General features: G+C 46.9%; 2 protein-coding genes across 10 annotated transcripts in view; one reads left to right on the top strand and one right to left on the bottom strand.

Annotated features, from left to right (window-relative positions):
- The window catches only part of KIAA0556 (KIAA0556 ortholog), a 233,999-nt gene extending 220,141 nt beyond the window's left edge, over positions 1-13,858 (bottom strand). For all 7 annotated transcript variants that reach the window (XR_002726524.1, XM_023192932.1, XM_023192933.1 and 4 more), the window contains exon 1: positions 13,797-13,858. Coding sequence is in view for 6 of the 7 variants with exons in the window: in XM_023192932.1 (XP_023048700.1) it covers positions 13,797-13,803 (7 nt within the window). In the remaining variant the exon portion in view is untranslated. The remainder of the gene's footprint in view (positions 1-13,796) is intronic.
- Positions 13,859-14,055: 197 nt separating this feature from the next.
- GTF3C1 (general transcription factor IIIC subunit 1) overlaps positions 14,056-17,248 on the top strand; it is an 85,827-nt gene continuing 82,634 nt past the window's right edge. For all 3 annotated transcript variants that reach the window (XR_003309655.1, XM_026455390.2, XM_023192947.2), the window contains exon 1: positions 14,056-14,302. Coding sequence is in view for 2 of the 3 variants with exons in the window: in XM_026455390.2 (XP_026311175.1) it covers positions 14,082-14,302 (221 nt within the window). In the remaining variant the exon portion in view is untranslated. The remainder of the gene's footprint in view (positions 14,303-17,248) is intronic.

Genomic DNA, 17,248 nt, shown 5'->3' with positions numbered 1-17,248 from the left:
CAATGCGATTTCAGCTTAAAACAACCCACCTCTCCAGAGGGACCCAGCCCTCAGTCCTCCCTGTCTTAACCTTCTGCATGGCACTTACTGACATTTTCTTATTAATATGTTTGTGGTCTGTCTACCCAACCAAAAATAAGCCCCATGAAACCAGAGGCTGCTGTCTGGCTTATCACTGAATTCTCCACACCTGGAATAGTGCCTAGAATGGAGTGTGCATCAGTAGAAATTTCTGAAATGGATGAACGAGTGAATGACTGAATTTCTGAATAGACAATGCTGGAAGGGACGGGAGGCATGACCATGTACTGCAGTGAAGACGTCATCCGCTCTGCTCTTGCAATGTGCTTTCCTGACCCCTTCCTCCTGCTCTTTCTGGGATGGTGAAACAAAATATGACAAAGTCAGTTTAATACCCTAGTGAAGATAATTGGAAAATATTGATTTTTTTTTTCCATTTGAAATAGTAAAGATAAGTAAATGCTACACTTCTTTAATCTAATCAGCGGCTTATGTGTCAACACACTTCCCAGGCTGAAATATATTTTAATCTACCTCTGTATCCATCAGACAAGCTCCTAAACCCATTCCCACTCTGCACTCCAACCCAGCCTCATCCAGCCGTCCCAGCTCCCCATAGTATACAAGTGAAGACTTTGCACTTGTGAAAACGTGCACGGGTGTGTATGTGTACCCTAATTAAAGTGTCTTTTGAGTATTTGCATCTCCCAAAAATGATCTGCCAATCTGCCTTGATAAATGCTGGAAGTAGTGCATGAGATCTCCCAGAATCCTATGGAAAGGAGATGTGTTCCTTCTCCACGTAGCTGAGTTGTACTGAGAGGCTACCAAGCACCAGGCCCTGTTCTAAGGGTTTTAGATGGATGAATTCACAGGATTCACCTAGCATCCCTATGGGAAGGTCCTATTATTATTATTACTGTTATTATTATTATTATTATCATTATTATTTTTTGAGACAGAGTCTCACTCTGTCGCCCAGGCTGGAGTGCTGTGGCGCGATCTCGGCTTACTGCAACCTCCACCTCCCAGGTTCACGCCATTTTCCTGACTCAGTCTGCCGAGTAACTGGGACTATGGGCACCCGCCACCATGCCCGGCTAATTTTTTTTGTATTTTCAGTAGGGACAGGGTTTCACCGTATTAGCCAGGATGGTCTCGATCTCCTGACCTTGTGATCTGCCTGCCTCGGCCTCCCAAAGTGCTGGGATTACAGGCGTGAGCCACCCTGCCCGGCCTTACCATTATTATTTTTTTGAGATAGGGTCTCCCTCTGTCGGCCAGGCTGGAGTCAAAGTGGTGTGATCATGGCTCACCATAGTAACTTCGACTTTCTGGGCTTCAGTGATCCGCTCACCTCAGCCTCCTAAGGAGCTAGGACTACAGGCATGTGCCACCAAGCCCAGCTAATTTATAACATTTTTTGGTAGAGCTGGGGTCTGCCATATTGCCCAGGATGGTCTCAAACTCCTGAGTTCAAGCAGTCCTCCTGCATCAGTCTCCCAAAGTGCAGGAATTGTAGGCATGAGCCACTGCCCTTGGCTGACAACAGATTTTTTTTTTTTTTTTTTGAGACAGAGTCTTGCTCTGTTGCCCAGGCTGGAGTGCAGTGGCGTGATCTCGGCTCACTGCAAGCTCCGCCTCCTGGGTTCACACCATTCTCCTGCCTCAGCCTCCTGCGTAGCTGGGACTACAGGTACCTGCCACCACGTCTGGCTAATTTTTTGTATTTTCAGTAGAGACAGGGTTTCACTATGTTAGCCAGGATGGTCTCGATCTCCTGACCTCATGATCCACCCGCCTTGGCCTCCCAAAGTGCTGGGATTACTGGCGTGAGCCACCACGCCTGGCCAACAACAGATTTCTTTATGAAACTGAAGAATATTCTTAGGTATGCAGTGTGTATTTAGGTGTTGGAAACTGACATAAGCAGTGTAAGGAAATAAACTCTGGTCAGGACAGTCATTTACATTACCTAGCCCCTGCAGGCCTCTACATGTGTGACCCCTGCAAGGGAACTTCAGGGTTCTGAGCTACTTCCAAGTCCCCAAAATGGGACCCTAGGCTAGATCTATCAAGTCCCTTCTAGCTCTAACTTTTGGGATATTAGAGAGTTCATGAAATGTTTCTAAATAGTTTGGGACTCATTGCAGGGGAAAAACATACACATACACACACACACACACACACACACACACACTGCACTGCAGGTTCACTTAGAGTTTAGAAAAGTGTGGTGGGCCCTGCAGGTGACCAGATATCTGTAGTGCTCTGACTTCCTGCCAGGCGCTACGTTTACCCATAACTTTCCTCTCCCCAAAGGACATGTTAAATCAGAGGGTCCACTGCTAAGGGTGGTCAAGGCAGCAGTGGGCTCTGAAGCGAAGTGGGAGCTGGGAAAGAAAGCGATCACTAGGAAAGTAAATTGGGCTAGGACAGGAATGCTAATGGGAGAGCACGGGGAGCAGCTGCGGGGGACAGGATAGGTAGCTAGGAGCGGGAATAGTATGAGGACTGGGTTGTCTGGGGAAACCATACATATCCACTAGAGAAAAAGGACCAGGCCGGGCGAGGTGGCTCACGCCTGTAATCCTAGCACTTTGGGAGGCCAAGGTGGGTGGATTATCTAAGATCAGGAGTTCAAGACCAGCCTGACCAATATGGTGAAACCCTGTCTCCACTAAAAAAAAAAACAAAAAACAAAAAAATTGACAGGCATGGTGGTAGGCACTTGCAGTCCCAGCTACTCAGGAGGCTGAGACAGGAAAATTGCTTGAACCCGTGAGGCAGAGGTTGCAGCGAGCCAAGATCACACCACTGCACTCCAACCTGGGTGACACAGCGAGACTGTCTCAAAAAAAAGAGAAAAAAAAAAAGGAGAGAAAAAGGATCCAACCACGGTCCCTGGAAGCTTGGCCTGGAAGCTTGGCTACAAGGCCCTTTCCTCTGTCTACTTTATGGAGACTGTCCAGCAATTCACCAGGGAATAAATCCGTTAATCTCTTTCCTGGTTACAGTGTCAACCCAGCAAACACTCATGGGATCTGCCTGTGCCAGTGTTGGGCATACAAAGGAAAGAAGTGAGTCTCTACCCTCAAAGAGGGAGAAAGGCATGGAGCCCGTTCCTGTGATACAACACATGCATGACTAGCTATGGGGTCCGCCATCGGGGAGGAGCTAATTCTGCAGGTGGTGCTGGTCACTGCAATTTACAGTGTGGAAGTGACTTGAAAGAACGGCACAGCTGGCAGGGAACACAGCGCAGGCAAGGCAGAGAGATGGGAAAGAAATGGTGTACTCCAGAGACGGCCAACCTTCCCAAGTGTCTTGGGCTGGGATTGAAATCTCAGATGCCTGCAAAGGAGGCCAATATGCTCAATGGAAGAAGTGAGCACCAGATGACAGGTAACACCAGCCAGAAGGGGTCATCGACATGTCCCAGGTCAAGGGGGTGGCCACTGTTCAGTGCTAGAGGACCAGAGCTATGTGACAAGGAAGTGCTGAGGGCCCAAAGCACCCTGTTTATCAAGAGACTGAGAAGTCCAGGTTCTTATGTGAAATTACTTCTTTTTTTTTTTTTCTGAGACAGAGTCTCACTCTATAGCCCAGGCTGGACTGCAGCAGCATGATCTCGGCTCACTGCAACCTCTGCCTCCCAGGTTCAAGTGATTCTCCTGTCTCAGCCTCCTGAATAGCTGGGATTACAGGCGTCCACCACCACGCCCAGCTAATTTTTTATTTTTAATTTTAAATTTTGTATTTTTAGTAGAGATGGGGTTTCACCATGTTGGCCACACTAGTCTCAAACTCCTGACCTCGTGATCTGCCCGCCTCAGCCTCCCAAAGTGTTGGGATTATAGGCGTGAGTCACCACACCTGGCTTTTTTCTTTTTTTTTTAGACAGAATCTTGCTCTGTCGCCCAGGCTGGGCGTGCAGTGGTGCAATCTAGGCTCATTGCAACCTTTGCCTCCCAGATTCAAATGATTTCCCCCTCCTCGGACTCCCAAGAAGCTGGGATTACAGGCAGCTGCCACCATGCTCAACTAATTTCTGTACTTTTAGTAGAGACGGGGTTTCACCATGTTGGCCAGGCTGGTCTCAAACTTGTGACCTTAAGTGATCCACCTGCCTTGGCCTCCCAAAGTGCTGAGATTATAGGTATGAGCCACCATGACCTATTTTTTTTTTTTTTGAGACAGAGTCTTGCTCCGTTGCCCAGGCTGGAGTGCAGTGGCATGATCACAGTTCATTGTAGTCTCAACCTCCTGGGCTAAGGTGATCCCACCTTAGCTTCCTGAGTAGCTGAAACCACAGGCATCTGTTGACATGCCGAAATAAGTTTTAACAATTTTTTGTAGAGATGGGGTCTCACTGTGTTGGCCAGGCTGATCTCAAACTCCTGGGCTCAACTGATCCTCCCGCCTCGGCCTCCCAAAGTGCTAGGATTACAGGCATGAGCCACCATGCCTGGCCTGAAATCACTGTTTTTGAATATGTAAAAACATATTGATAGACGCTGTATAGTGCAGTATAAAACCTCTGGGTATGAGAGCAGGTAGGCGAGCGTCTAAAAAGATGAGGCTGGAGGGGAGCTAATTTCCTAGAGAAATTCTCTACTTCAAGGTGATATGATCCACAGGGCAATTGTTAAAGCTGTAAAGCCCCATGGGACATCATGCTTTCTTACTTTTACATAAAGTGCTCTGCAAACAGTGTGAAGTTCTTTCCTGCAACCAACCACATTGCTCTGCATTAGCCTACTCCCATTTGGAAACAGAGAAGCAGTCATGGGACCAGATGCTGAGGGAGCTGGGAATATAGTCAAAACGGGTGCCTTTCAAAATGTATATTCTTCCATCAGCCCAGTGGCCAGGCCCCCACAGACTTACTCTCCAGATGTGAAAACCTGGCAGTGACAGGGCTAAGATGGGCCTTCCATAACATACTAACAAGTGTAGGCCTTACACGACTGAGTCCTGGCTCTGCTACCTACTAGGTGTGCGGTATAAAACAGACACAATCAGCATATCCCATTGAGCTGTCTTAGGAATCAAATCAGATCCGCCATGGCAACCGTCAGCAACAGTTTTCTGTAAAGGGCCAGATAGTAAATATTTTTGACCTATGGGCCACACAGTCTCTTTCACAACTATTCAACTCTCAAGAAAAAGCAACAGACTGTACGTATGTGAAAGGGTGTAGCTGCATTCCAATAAAACTTTATTTACAATAGCAGGCAGTGGGCCACACTGCTTTGGGAAAGGGGAAGACCTCTACAAATATTATCTTCTAAGGACTCCCATGTTGAAATGTAGTCATCTGTTTATGTCTGCTTTCTCACCATACTATGAAGTTTCTAAAGGCAGATAATATATTCCTTTTTTCAGATTAAAACAAAAAGAAGCTGGGCATGGTGACTCATGCCTGTAATCCCAGCACTTTGGGAAGCCAAGGTGGGCAGATCACTTGAGGTCAGGAGTTCAAAACCAGCCTGGCCAACATAGTGAAATTCCATCTCTACAAAAAATACAAAAATTAGCCAGGTGTGGTGGCAGATACCTGTAATCCCAGCTACTCGTGAGGCTGAGTCAGGAGAATCACTTGAACCCAGGGAATAGAGGCTGCAGTGAGCTGAGATCACACCACTGCACTCCAGCCTGGGTGAGAAAACATGACTCTATCTAAAAATAAAAAACAAACAAACAAAAAGAATAAGTATAGTCCAGTATGGCACACAAGGAAGTCCACAGGAGTTTTCAAAACTGTACAAGTTAATACGAAAGTAGAATTCTAAGTACAAATGCTGACAGACACAATGAGAGAAGCCAGTCATTAGACAGGCCACCTCCCTCCTAAGGGGGAAAGTCTCCACCTAACTTGGGTGGCGGGACAATTGTTGCCATGCAGAATTCTGATTTGGTGTTAACAGACTCTATTGATATTTTCAAGAAAACACCATAATCAAGTATTTATGAGAAATCTGCTCATTTTCCAAGGTTGACAACTAATTCAACAATTTAAAAAACAAAACATTAAGAGCCAAATAAACATGCATGTGGGCTGTTTCAGCCCAGAGGCTATTACTGTGCAAGCTCTGATATAAAGAATTCATTTCCAGCCAGGCACAGTGGCTCATGCCTGTAATCTTAGCAACTTGGGAGGCCAAAGTGGGAGGATCGCTTGAACTCAGGAGATTGAGACCAGCCTGGACAACATAGAAAGACCCTCATCTCCACAAAAAATAAAAAATTAGCTGGGCATAGTGGCACACACCTATAGTCCCAGCTACTTGGACAGCTGACATAGGAAGATCGCTTGAGCCAAGAGATGGACGCATCAGTGAGTTATGATCTCACCAGTGCACTCCAGCCTGGGCAACAGAGCAAGACTCTGTCTCAAAAAAAAAAAACCACGCCTGTAATCATAGCACTTTGGGAGGCCAGGAGGTGGGGTTGGATCACCTAAGGTCAGGAGTTCGAGACCAGCCTGGGCAACATGGTGAAACCCCATCTCTACCAAAAATACAAAAATTAGTTGGGCATGGTGGCACGTGCCTGTAATCCCCGCTACTTGGGAGGCTGAAGCAGGAGAATCGTTGGAACTTGGGAGGTGGAGGACACAGTGAGCCAAGATCCGCCACTGCACTCCAGCCTGGGCTATAGAGTGAGACTCCGTCTCAAAAAAAAAAAATCAACTTCATAGAAAAATGTCAAGAATAGTACAATGAATTCCCATATCCCCTTCACCTGGATTCAATCTTACCCATTTTGGTATCTCTGAATTCCAGTACACAGAAGGCACCGAAATGTTGAATTATGGAATGAATCTCATAAGGAAAAATAAGCAAAACATTATGTGCCGACTTCCTATAAGTTAAAGTGACAGGGAAGAATGAACTCTGAAAAAATCTGAGAGAAAAGAAATTAATCAGATAGAAGGATCGAACAAGAAGAAAACAGAACAGACACAAAGGCTACATGGGATGCACGTTTATTTCACCTGCTGAATGCTTGCTTTGTTTTATTGCATTTGATTGCCATTTTACTTATTTATTTATTTTTTGCTGGGTTTAAGTAGTAAGAGAAACAGACAAATCACCAAGAAGCCAGGTAAATACCACACAAGGAAAGGAGAGACCAGCTAAACCGATGGTGTACTCTCAGCAAAACCTTCCTAATTCAACCATCACCTGTTTGCAGTCTGGGATTATTTGGACAAGCGAGGCTAAAATTCATCTTGGCATTATTAATTATTTGAGAAAGTTTGCTAAGCAAATGAACAGTATAAACAGGGGAAATGTTGAATATTTGCTCTAGGGGAGCAGTGAAAAGCAAATGAACAGCTTCCAAATCCTTTCTAATTATATCGATGTGCAGAACTTTTGTCTAATTATTATGTTCCTTGAAAATGAAATAGAATTTTTTTTTCCTAAACCATTTCTTATGTTTAAAGCACTGGGGAAAATTCAACTTTAACAGAAAGGCGAACATTTTCATAGGCAGAACACACACACTGCCAATGTACCTTCATGTAAATAAAAAATGTCAAACATTGGATTTTCTGTTAAGCAAAGAGTGTGCTAATTACAAAAGTTATCATTTGCTAGAAAGTTTCATCAGCACACTTTCCTCTTCTGTCAACCGTGTGGAAGAAGTCTGCCTGTTTGCAGATAATGATAGCATCAGCCACTATGTAGGAACTTTTTTTTTTTTTTTTTGAGACAGAGTCTCAGTGGTCCAGGCTGGAGTGCAGTGGCACAATCTCAGCTCATTGCAGCCTCTGCTTCGCAGGTTCAAGCAATTCTCTGCCTCCGTCTCCCGAGTAGCTGGGATTATAGGCACCCGCCACCACGCCTGGCTAATTTTTGTATTTTTAGTAGAGACAGGATTTCACCATCTTGGCCAGGCTGGTCTTGAACTCCTGACCTCATGATCCACCCGTCTCAGCCTCCCAAAGTCAGGCGTGAGCCACCGCACCCGGCTGTAGGAACTTTTTTTTTTTTTTTTGAGATGGAGTTTTGCCCTTGCTGCCCAGGCTGGAGTGCAATGGCACAATCTCGGCTCACTGCAACCTCTGCCTCCCCGGTTCAAGTGATTCTCCTGCCTCAGCCCCCCAAGTGGCTAGGATTACAGGCATGCGCCACCACACCCTGCTAATTTTGCATTTTTTAAGTAGAGATAGGGCTTCTCCATGTTGGTCAAGCTGGTCTCGAACTTCTGACTTCAGATGATCCACCCACCTTGGCCTTCCAAAGTGCTGGGATTACAGGTGTGAGCCACTGCCCCCAGCCAGGAACATTTTTTTATATGCCAGACTTGACACATTGTTTCATTGAAGCCACAAAACAAGGTAGGCTTCATTATCATGTCCATTTTACTGACAGGAAAACCAAGGCTCAGAGAGGTCAAAGTGTACAGCAGAGACTCAAACCCAGGGCTATCTGGCCCCCAAACCTAAGAACATTACGCTGCATCACAGAGACAGATAGGACCTGCCCAAAGTCAAAATCAAAAGGCCAGGGAAAGGGTTGTGAAAAGCTATGGTGATTAAGACATGCAGAATAAACTATAGTCCAGTTTGGAGGGCATCTGCTAGACACTTAAGCCTTTGTGAGTTTAGGAAGTAAACATCTTTCTAATAAGGCCAGGCTTGGCTTATCTAGTTGGTTAGAATCACAATAAGGTATGCTTCACTTTATCCAATAAATAGGCATGTGCCTATAAAATTATGTGTAAATCAGGGCCAGGTGCGGTGGCTCACCGCCATAATCCCAGCACTTTGGGAGACAGAGGCGGGTGGATCACCTGAGGTCAGGAGTTCGAGACCAGCCTGACCAACATGGTGAAACCCCCATCTCTACTCACAAAAGACAAAAAGTTAGCCAGCCGTGGTGGCGTGTGCCTGTAATCCCAGCTACTCAGGAGGCTGAGGCAAGAGAGTCGCTTGAACCTGGGAGGCAGAGGTTGCAGTGAACCACGATCACGCCACTGTACTCCAGCTTGGGTGACAGAGCGAGACTCTGTCTCAAAAAAAAAAAAAAAAAAGTGTAAATAAAGTTTTAAAAATTGGAACAGAAAATGGGATTCTTCAGAGGTCAAATATGACCCTAGGTAAATACTTCGGAGAATGAATTTTTCCTTTTGGGGACCAATTTGAAAATGAACATATTCCTCCATTGGGCTACAATAACGTCCTAAGATTGCAAGTGCAGAGATGCTCATTGGAAGGCACAAAGCAGCCTTCCTGAAAATAGCAATGTTTCTCAAAGTGTGTTCTGCAGATCCTGGGAGAAGGAGGGGTCCACAAAGACAAAAGTATTTTAATCATAATTCGAAGGGTTTTTCACTGTGTTGATTTTTTTTTTTCTTTTGAGACAGTCTCACTCTGTTGTCCAGGCTGCAATACAGTGGCGTGATCTTGGGTCACTGCAACCTCCGCCTTCTGGGTTCAAGCGATTCTCTTGCCTCAGCCTCTTGAGTAGCTGGGACCACAGGTATGCGCCACCACACCCAGCTAATTTTTGTATTTTTAGTAGAGACAGGGTTTCACCATGTTGGCCAGACTAGTCTCAAACTCCCAACCTCAGGTGATCCGCCCACCTTGGCCTCTCAAAATGCTGGGATTATAGGCATGAGCCACCCCGTCTGGCCCTGTGTTGACATTTGTTCTTACGACACAAAGCGATGATGGGTAAAACTGCTTGCGGCCTGAATCGAGGCAGTGTTACCACAATGTACTAGACATCTTCCCTCCCTGCTTCCTCCCTCCCTTCTTCCCTCCCTCCCTTCTTTCCTCCTTCCTTTCTCTCTCCCCTCCCTCCCTTCTTTCCTTCCTTCCTCTCTCTCTCCTCTCTCCCCCTACCCCACCCCCTGCTCTCTCTCTCTCAACAAGGTCTTTTTGCCCAGGCTGGAGTGCAGTGGCACAATCATGGCTCACTGTAGCCTCAACCTCCTGGGCTCAAGTGATCCTGAGTGGCTGGGACTATAGGCACGAGCCACCACACCCCGCTAATTTGTTACTTTTTGTAGAGGTGGGGTCTCACTAAGTTGTCCAGGCTGGTCTTGACCTCCAGGACTCAAGTGATCTTCCCACCTCGGTCTCCTGAGTAGCTAGAACCACAAGTGCATGCTACCATACCTAATTTTATTTTATTTATTTTTATGTATTTATAAATTTATTTATTTATTTATTTTGTAGAGATGGAGTCTCACTATGTTGACGAAGCTGGTCTTGAATTTCTGGGCTGAAGAGATCATCTTGCCTTGGCCTCCCAAAGTGTTGGGACTATAGGTGTGAGCCACTGAACCCAACCATTAGGACATTCTTAAATAAAAATAATTGTTTGTTTGTTTTACTGTGAGTACATGGCAGTAAAGAATATAATAGACAAATTATGGTTATTCAGACTCGGGGATTTGGCAGAAATTTTCTCAAATATAAAATAAGTGAGTCTGTCACTTCAAGGAAACAGCTGACAATATTTGTTGCCAATGTTAAAATTCAAGCTGTCAAGTGAAAACAAGTTGAAAACTTGTTTCCATTACCTTGAGTTTGATAGTTTCCTAATTACTTAAACTCCTTTTTAGGTGGTGATATTAACAAATGTGATTTTTTAAAATACTGTATAATGGCATCTGAAAGGTCAACCTTTAGATTTGCATAACGTACTGAACCAACATTTTCTAAACAACCAATGGCTAATGTTATAAAACCATATATGGGTAAAACAGTCAATGAAAGGGCAAGATAGACCCCTGGATTTTAATGTAACACAGTATAAAAGTTCACCTGTAAGGTTTTAGATGACACACTGTCACTAACCTTTAAGAAACTGCCACTTGTGGCCTGGCACGGTGGCTCACGCCTGTAATCCCAGCACTTTGGGAGGCCAAGGCAGGCAGATCACCCGCCTTGGGAGTTCAAGACTAGTCTGACCAACACAGAGAAACCCCATCTCTACTAAAAGTACAAAATTAGCCGGGTGTGGAGGATATGCCTGTGATCCCAGCTACTCGGGAGGCTGAGGCAGGAGAATCGCTTGAACGTGGAAGGTGGAGGTTGCGGTGAGCTGAGATCACGCCATTGTACTCCAGTCCAGGCAACAACAGTGAAACTCTGTCTCAAAAAAAAAAAAACCTGCACCTTGTAGGCTGGGCATGGCGGCTCAGGTCTGTAATGCCAGCACCTTGGGAAGTGGAGGCAGGCTGATCACCTGACCTCAGGTGATCTCTACTAAAAATAAAAATAAGTAGCTGGGCATGGTGGTTCACACCTGTAACCCTAGCTACTCGGGAGGCTGAGGCAGGAGAATCGCTTGAACCCAGCAGGCAGAGGTTGGCTGCAGTGAGCTGAGATCATGCTACTGCACTCCAGCCTGGACGACAGTGAGACTTTTTCTCAAAAAAAAAAAAAGAAGAAAACAAAAAAAAGAAAAGAAACTGCCATTTGCTAACTTTTGTATAGTATCAAAGAAGAGTGTCTACAGTTATCTGAAAAGGCAATTAAAACATTTCTCTATGCTCCAATTATATATTTGTATGAGGCCAAATTTTCTTCATACACACCAGCCAAAACAGCATAACAAAACATTTTGAATCCTGAAGCAGAAATGAAAGTAGTTTTTCTATTTCTATTGAATAAACTTGAGAAAATGTAAAATAATGCTACTCTTCCTATTAACTTTGAGGCAAATGTAACTGTTGTCCACTAAAAATATTATTTATGTTCAGAAGTAATGGGTTTATTGTTGGAGTTTTTTTGAGACAGGGTCTAGCTATGTTGCCAGGCTGGTTTTGAACTCCTGAGCTCAAGCAAGCAATCCGCCCACCTCAGCCTCCCAAAGTGCTGGGATCACAGGTGTGAGGCACTGCAAGGGGCCCATTAGAGACAGGGTCTAGCTATGTTGCCCAGGCTGGTCTTGAACTCCTGAGCTCAAGCAATCCATCCACCTCAGCCTCCCAAAGTGCTGGGATCGCAGGTGTGAGGCACTGCACGTAGCCAACTATTATTATGAGCCACTGCACCTGGCCAATTATTATTATTGCTATTATTATTGGGATTTTTTTGAGACAGATCGCTCTGTTGCCCAGGCTGGAGTGCAGTGGCACGATCTCAGCTTCAAATGATTCTCCTGCCTCAGGCTTCCAACTAGCTGGGATTACAGACACACATCACCACAACGGCTAATTTTCAGCAGAGACAGGGTTTCACCATGTTGGCCAGGCTGGTCTCAAACTCCTGACCTCAAGTGATCCGCCCGCCTCGGCCTCCCAGAGTGCTAGGATTACAGGCATGAGTCCATGCCTGGCCCAATTTTTATTATTTTAAAAGGAACTAATTAATGGACATTTTACATTTTCTTAGTTTAAATCTCTGATATCATAAATACACATAAATATCATAAATATATACAAAGCTTTTTGAGGTAAGAGTATACAGGGGTCCCAAGGCTTAAAAGGTTTGAGAACTGATGTCCTATAGCAGAGTATACAGGGGTCCCAAGGCTTAAAAGGTTTGAGAACTGATGTCCTATAGCAACATTACATTGACCTTTTCAGAGGGCAAAATGGTAATGCACATTTTATAGTACCTCTAAAGTACAAGGGGCAAAGATATATTTTAAGAATATGACACAATGTTCAGTTGAAAACATTTTTTCCACACTACATTCAGTGAATATAAAAAGAATGTAGATTCCTCAGGAACAAATTCCCAAGAAGTGAGGGACAGTGCTGTAATTAGAAAAATGATCTGGATTCTAGCCCAGACCCTACCAGTCTCTCCAGACTTTGGTCTTCCCATCTGCAAAGTGAGATATCAGAATAGCCTATTTTCCATTTGCTTCCAATTGTCAATACCATGACTCTAACCAGGGATCCCTAAATAGGGGCCCCATAAGCTGTCTCTGGCCTTCAGACTGATTGGCCATCCCTGTTTTTGAGAAGTACCCCATGAGGACAATCAGCTGGTGCTTGGTGAGCAGCTTTCCTTTCAGGTGAGAAATTGATTTTCAGTTACAGTCTCAGTCCAACTCGCTAGACTCTCCTCTGCGGACATCTGCATTTACAACCTAACCGGTCCAAATCTCAAACTCTATAATTCAGCTCCAGAGACAGACTGTCTGGGTTTCTCACCCACTCTGCTATATGCTGGCTGTTTGACTTTGGGCAAGTTTCCTTAACACCTCTGAGCCTCAGTTTCATCATCTGTAAAATGGAACAACGCTGACCTCAAAAGGCTGGTATGAAGCTTAGCGAGGTGTTGCCCAAGAGTACTTACAGAGTTCTTGGTACTGGACAGCACTTTGTTAAAGGGGGCTATTATTATTAACGCCAAGGCACAGAAAGGGATTACTTCCTAAACGCCCTTCACACCCCACACCAATTCCCTTTCCCAGCACCTGACGATTGCACTCCCACAATTAAGCTTACCTTCATATCAACTCCCAAATCCCACAGCCACATCCCAACATTCACAAGACCCTCCTCAGACCTCTACTTCTCCTTCCCCACCCTACATCCCTTCACTGAGCTCCTGGCCAGTACCGGTTTCCTTCACGACCACAGCCGGGCAGAATGGTCACAGCACTGACCACTCCCCCAGCCTCTCCTCCGCGTTCCGGACCACTAAGCCTCCCTATCCCTCATTTCGGAGACCCCCTTGGGTCAGGAAGTGGTGGTCCAGGGGTTTATAGCCTAGGATTCTGCCCAAGGCGCGCTCGGGAGGGATGGGAGAATAACAGCCCGACCTCCCGGAGGGGCCCACGGACACTCACCGTCCATCCCCAGAGGCGGCGGTTCCGGGTGCTCGAACCGGAAGCGGCCTCTACACTGTTTGCAGTTCCCCTGGTTACTTCAGGGCCCCGGACCAATGGCGGTAGAGCTCCAATTACTGAGCCCGCCCCCGGGGAGTGACGTCCTGCCGGCGCACTGGAACTCCTCCTCCGAACCCCCGTCTGACCCACCCCGGGCCCGCTGGATCGTTGTGCGCAGGCGCGCTGGACCAAGGGCCGTGGAGGTGCGTTGCGCATGCGCCCCGGGCGCCGCCGACTGAAGTAGCAATGGACGCGTTGGAGTCGTTGTTGGACGAAGTCGCTCTGGAGGGGCTCGATGGCCTGTGTCTGCCAGCGCTGTGGAGCCGTCTGGAGACGCGAGTGCCGCCCTTCCCGCTGCCTTTGGAACCCTGCACGCAGGAGTTTCTCTGGCGGGCCCTCGCCACGCACCCGGGCATCAGCTTTTATGAGGAGCCTCGGGAGCGACCGGACCTACAGCTCCAGGACCGGTCAGCGGGCGGCCTGGCCTGGCGGGCGGGCGGGCGGGCGGGCGCAGGGCCCGGGGGCTGATGGAGCTGGGGGCGGGGCGGGAGAATGGAGTGGGGCCGTGTAAGTACTGTAGGCCTGATGATTGAGTTGGGGCGCGGCGGTTAGGCTAATTTGGGGTCCCTCAGGCCTGGCAGGGCCCTGGAGTCTGATGGAGTTGGCGCGGGGAGGGGGAGAATCTAGTGATGTACCGTTTTGTCCCTCTGTGTGTTTTGGTGTAATGGCGAACAAGATTGGGGATATTCTTCAGGCTTAAAAGAAGGTTTCCTTGATATTGGAGGGTAGAATTGGAGTAGGAAGACACTTTAGAGCCAGACTGGACACTCTTGAGATCAACGGACCCTCATGGAGTATTCATTAAGTGCAGATAGAGCGCCTGGGGCAACTCGAGATCTGCATATCAGCACAATTAGCGATAATGCTAAAAGCTGACATTTATCAGGGACTTTATGGGTGAGGTGCTGTTCTTTCTTTCTTTTTTTCTTATTTGCGATAGAGTCTCACTCTGTGGCCCAGGCTGGAGTGCAGTGGCACGATCTCGGCTCACTGCAACCTCCGTCCGCCTCCCAGGTTCAAGCGATTCTTGTGCCTCAGCCTCCTAACTGGGATTACAGCGTGTTCCACCACGCCCGGCTAATTTTTGCATTTTTAGTAGAGATGGAGTTTCACCATGTTGGCCAGGCTGGTCGCGAACTCCTGATCTCAGACCATCCGCCCGCCTCGGCCGCCCAAAGTGCTGTGATCACAGGCCTGAGCCACCGCGCCCGGCCACAGTGCTGTTCTAAGAACCTGTTCTAGAAGCTTAGGAGCTTAAACTCACTTGATCCTCACTTGATTAAACTCCAAACTTTAAACAGGAGATTAAATTCACTTGATAGTCACCTATGAGGTGGGTGCTGTTATCTTCCTCATTTTACAGAGGAAGAAACTGAGTCACAGAGAGGGGTTATGTAATCTGTCTAAGGTTCTGGGGGCAATAAGTGACTAAGAATTGATTTGAACCCAGGCTATTTCCAGCGGCTGTGCTCTTAAGCCATATTGTGAGGGTCAGGGGAGGTTCCAAGAGATAATAATGTCCAAGACGTGCGGGGCTCATGCCTGTAATCCCAGTACTTTGGGAGGCTGAGGTGGGCGGATCACAAGGTCAGGAGTTCAAGATCCTCCTGACCAACATGGTGAAACCCCATCTCTACAAAAAATACAAAAATTAGTCTGGCATGGTGGCGCATTCCTGTAATCCCAGCTACTCAGGAGGCTGGGGCAGAAGAATCGCTTGAACCTGGGAGGCAGAGGTTGCAGTGAGCTGAGATTGCGCCATTGTACTCCAGCCTGGGTGACAGAGTGAGACTCCATCTCCAAAATAAAACAAAATAATGTCCAAGTCAAAACAGCCAGTTGGCAAAGAGGACTGTTGGAAAGAGAACAACAAATGTGAAGTAAGTGGCTGCAGTGTGGAATTAGAGGTAGGGAATGAGGAATAACTAGAACTGTGCTAAGATCCTTAACACAACATGTTATGTAATGTTTACAGCAACCTTAGGAGATGGGTAATATTCTCCCCATTTTCCTGAAGAGAAAAATTGAGGCCCTGAGGGGTCAAATGGCATGCTACAGGTCAACTAGCAAGGGTAGAACCCAGACTTTGGGGAAGATCTGAGTTCAGAATGTACTCTGCCCTTAGCCAAATTGGACTGGAATCAAGTCTTTTAACCTACTTAAAGCGTTTATCAGCTTGTAATCCCAGCACTTTGAGAGACAGAGGTGGGCGGATCACTTGAGGTCAGGAGTTCAAGACCAGTCCGACCAACATGGTGAAACCCCGTGTCTACTAAAAATACAAAAATTAGCCGGGCGTGGTGGTGGGTGCCTGTAATCCCAGCTAGGCTGAGGCTGCAGTGAGCCAAGATTGTGCCACCGCACTCCAGCCTGGGTGACAGAGGGAGAATCCATCTCAAAAAAAAAAAAAAAAGTTTATCCTTTATCAAAAGGATAGTGAGAAGTCACTGAAGAGAGGGTCAGACTAGGGCCAAAGAGTGAAGTTGAGAGATTTTTCGTAATCTAGTCATGGTCTGGCTTACCATGGTGGGTGTGGGATAAAGAGCACAGGCAGTCAAGACATAGCAGGCCAAAGAATCAAGAGGCTTTGGAGACTGATTGGATGTGAAGTGTAAGGAAGGTAGGAATCAAGGGTGATGCCCTCTGGTGGCTGCTGTTTGGGCATCAGCCAAACAGGCTGCTGAGCGAACCCTGATTCTCATCTCTGAGGCTGGGAACATGGAAGAACAGCATGGGGGTTGAGTCTGGGGGAGGTGGGGACTTTGCTGAAGGGACATGTGACACATTGAGCTTTAGGTTCTTTTGAGTTGTCCAAGTGAAGAGTCTTAATTAGTAAACATCTGGCTTCGTGGGAGTGAAAGCAGGCCAGAGGGAGGGACTGAGCTAGACATTTGTGAGTCATTCTGTGCAGCTGGTAATTAAAGCGGCTGGCTAAGATCAACCCTGAGAGAGAGTGTTGTGTGGTTGGAGGTCTTGAGACATAGCCCTGCAGTGCACCTACATTTCAAGGCTGGATGGAGGGTGAGGGACTTTCAAAAGAAGATGGAGGCGGTGTGGCTGGAGAGGTAGAGGACAGTCAGGTCAGAGTGTTGTTCTGGAAGTTTGGGAGGAGACAGGATGATTTAAGAACGGAGGGTTGGGCTGGGTGTGGTGCCTCACGCCTGTAATCCCAGCACTTTGGGAGGCCGAAGCTGGTGGATCACTTGGCCAACATCGTGAAACCCTCTCTCTACTAAAAATACAAAAATTAGCTGGGCGTGGTGGCAGGCGCCTGTAATCCCAGCTACTAGGGAGGCTGAGGCAGAAGAATCGCTTAAACCCAGGAGGCGGAGGTTGCAATGAGCCGAGATTGC

Source organism: Piliocolobus tephrosceles, chromosome 17 (genome assembly GCF_002776525.5).
Source record: "Piliocolobus tephrosceles isolate RC106 chromosome 17, ASM277652v3, whole genome shotgun sequence".
NCBI classification, from domain to species: domain Eukaryota; kingdom Metazoa; phylum Chordata; class Mammalia; order Primates; family Cercopithecidae; genus Piliocolobus; species Piliocolobus tephrosceles.
Note: the sequence above shows the minus strand (reverse complement) of the source record. Positions and strands in the feature narration are given on the sequence as shown.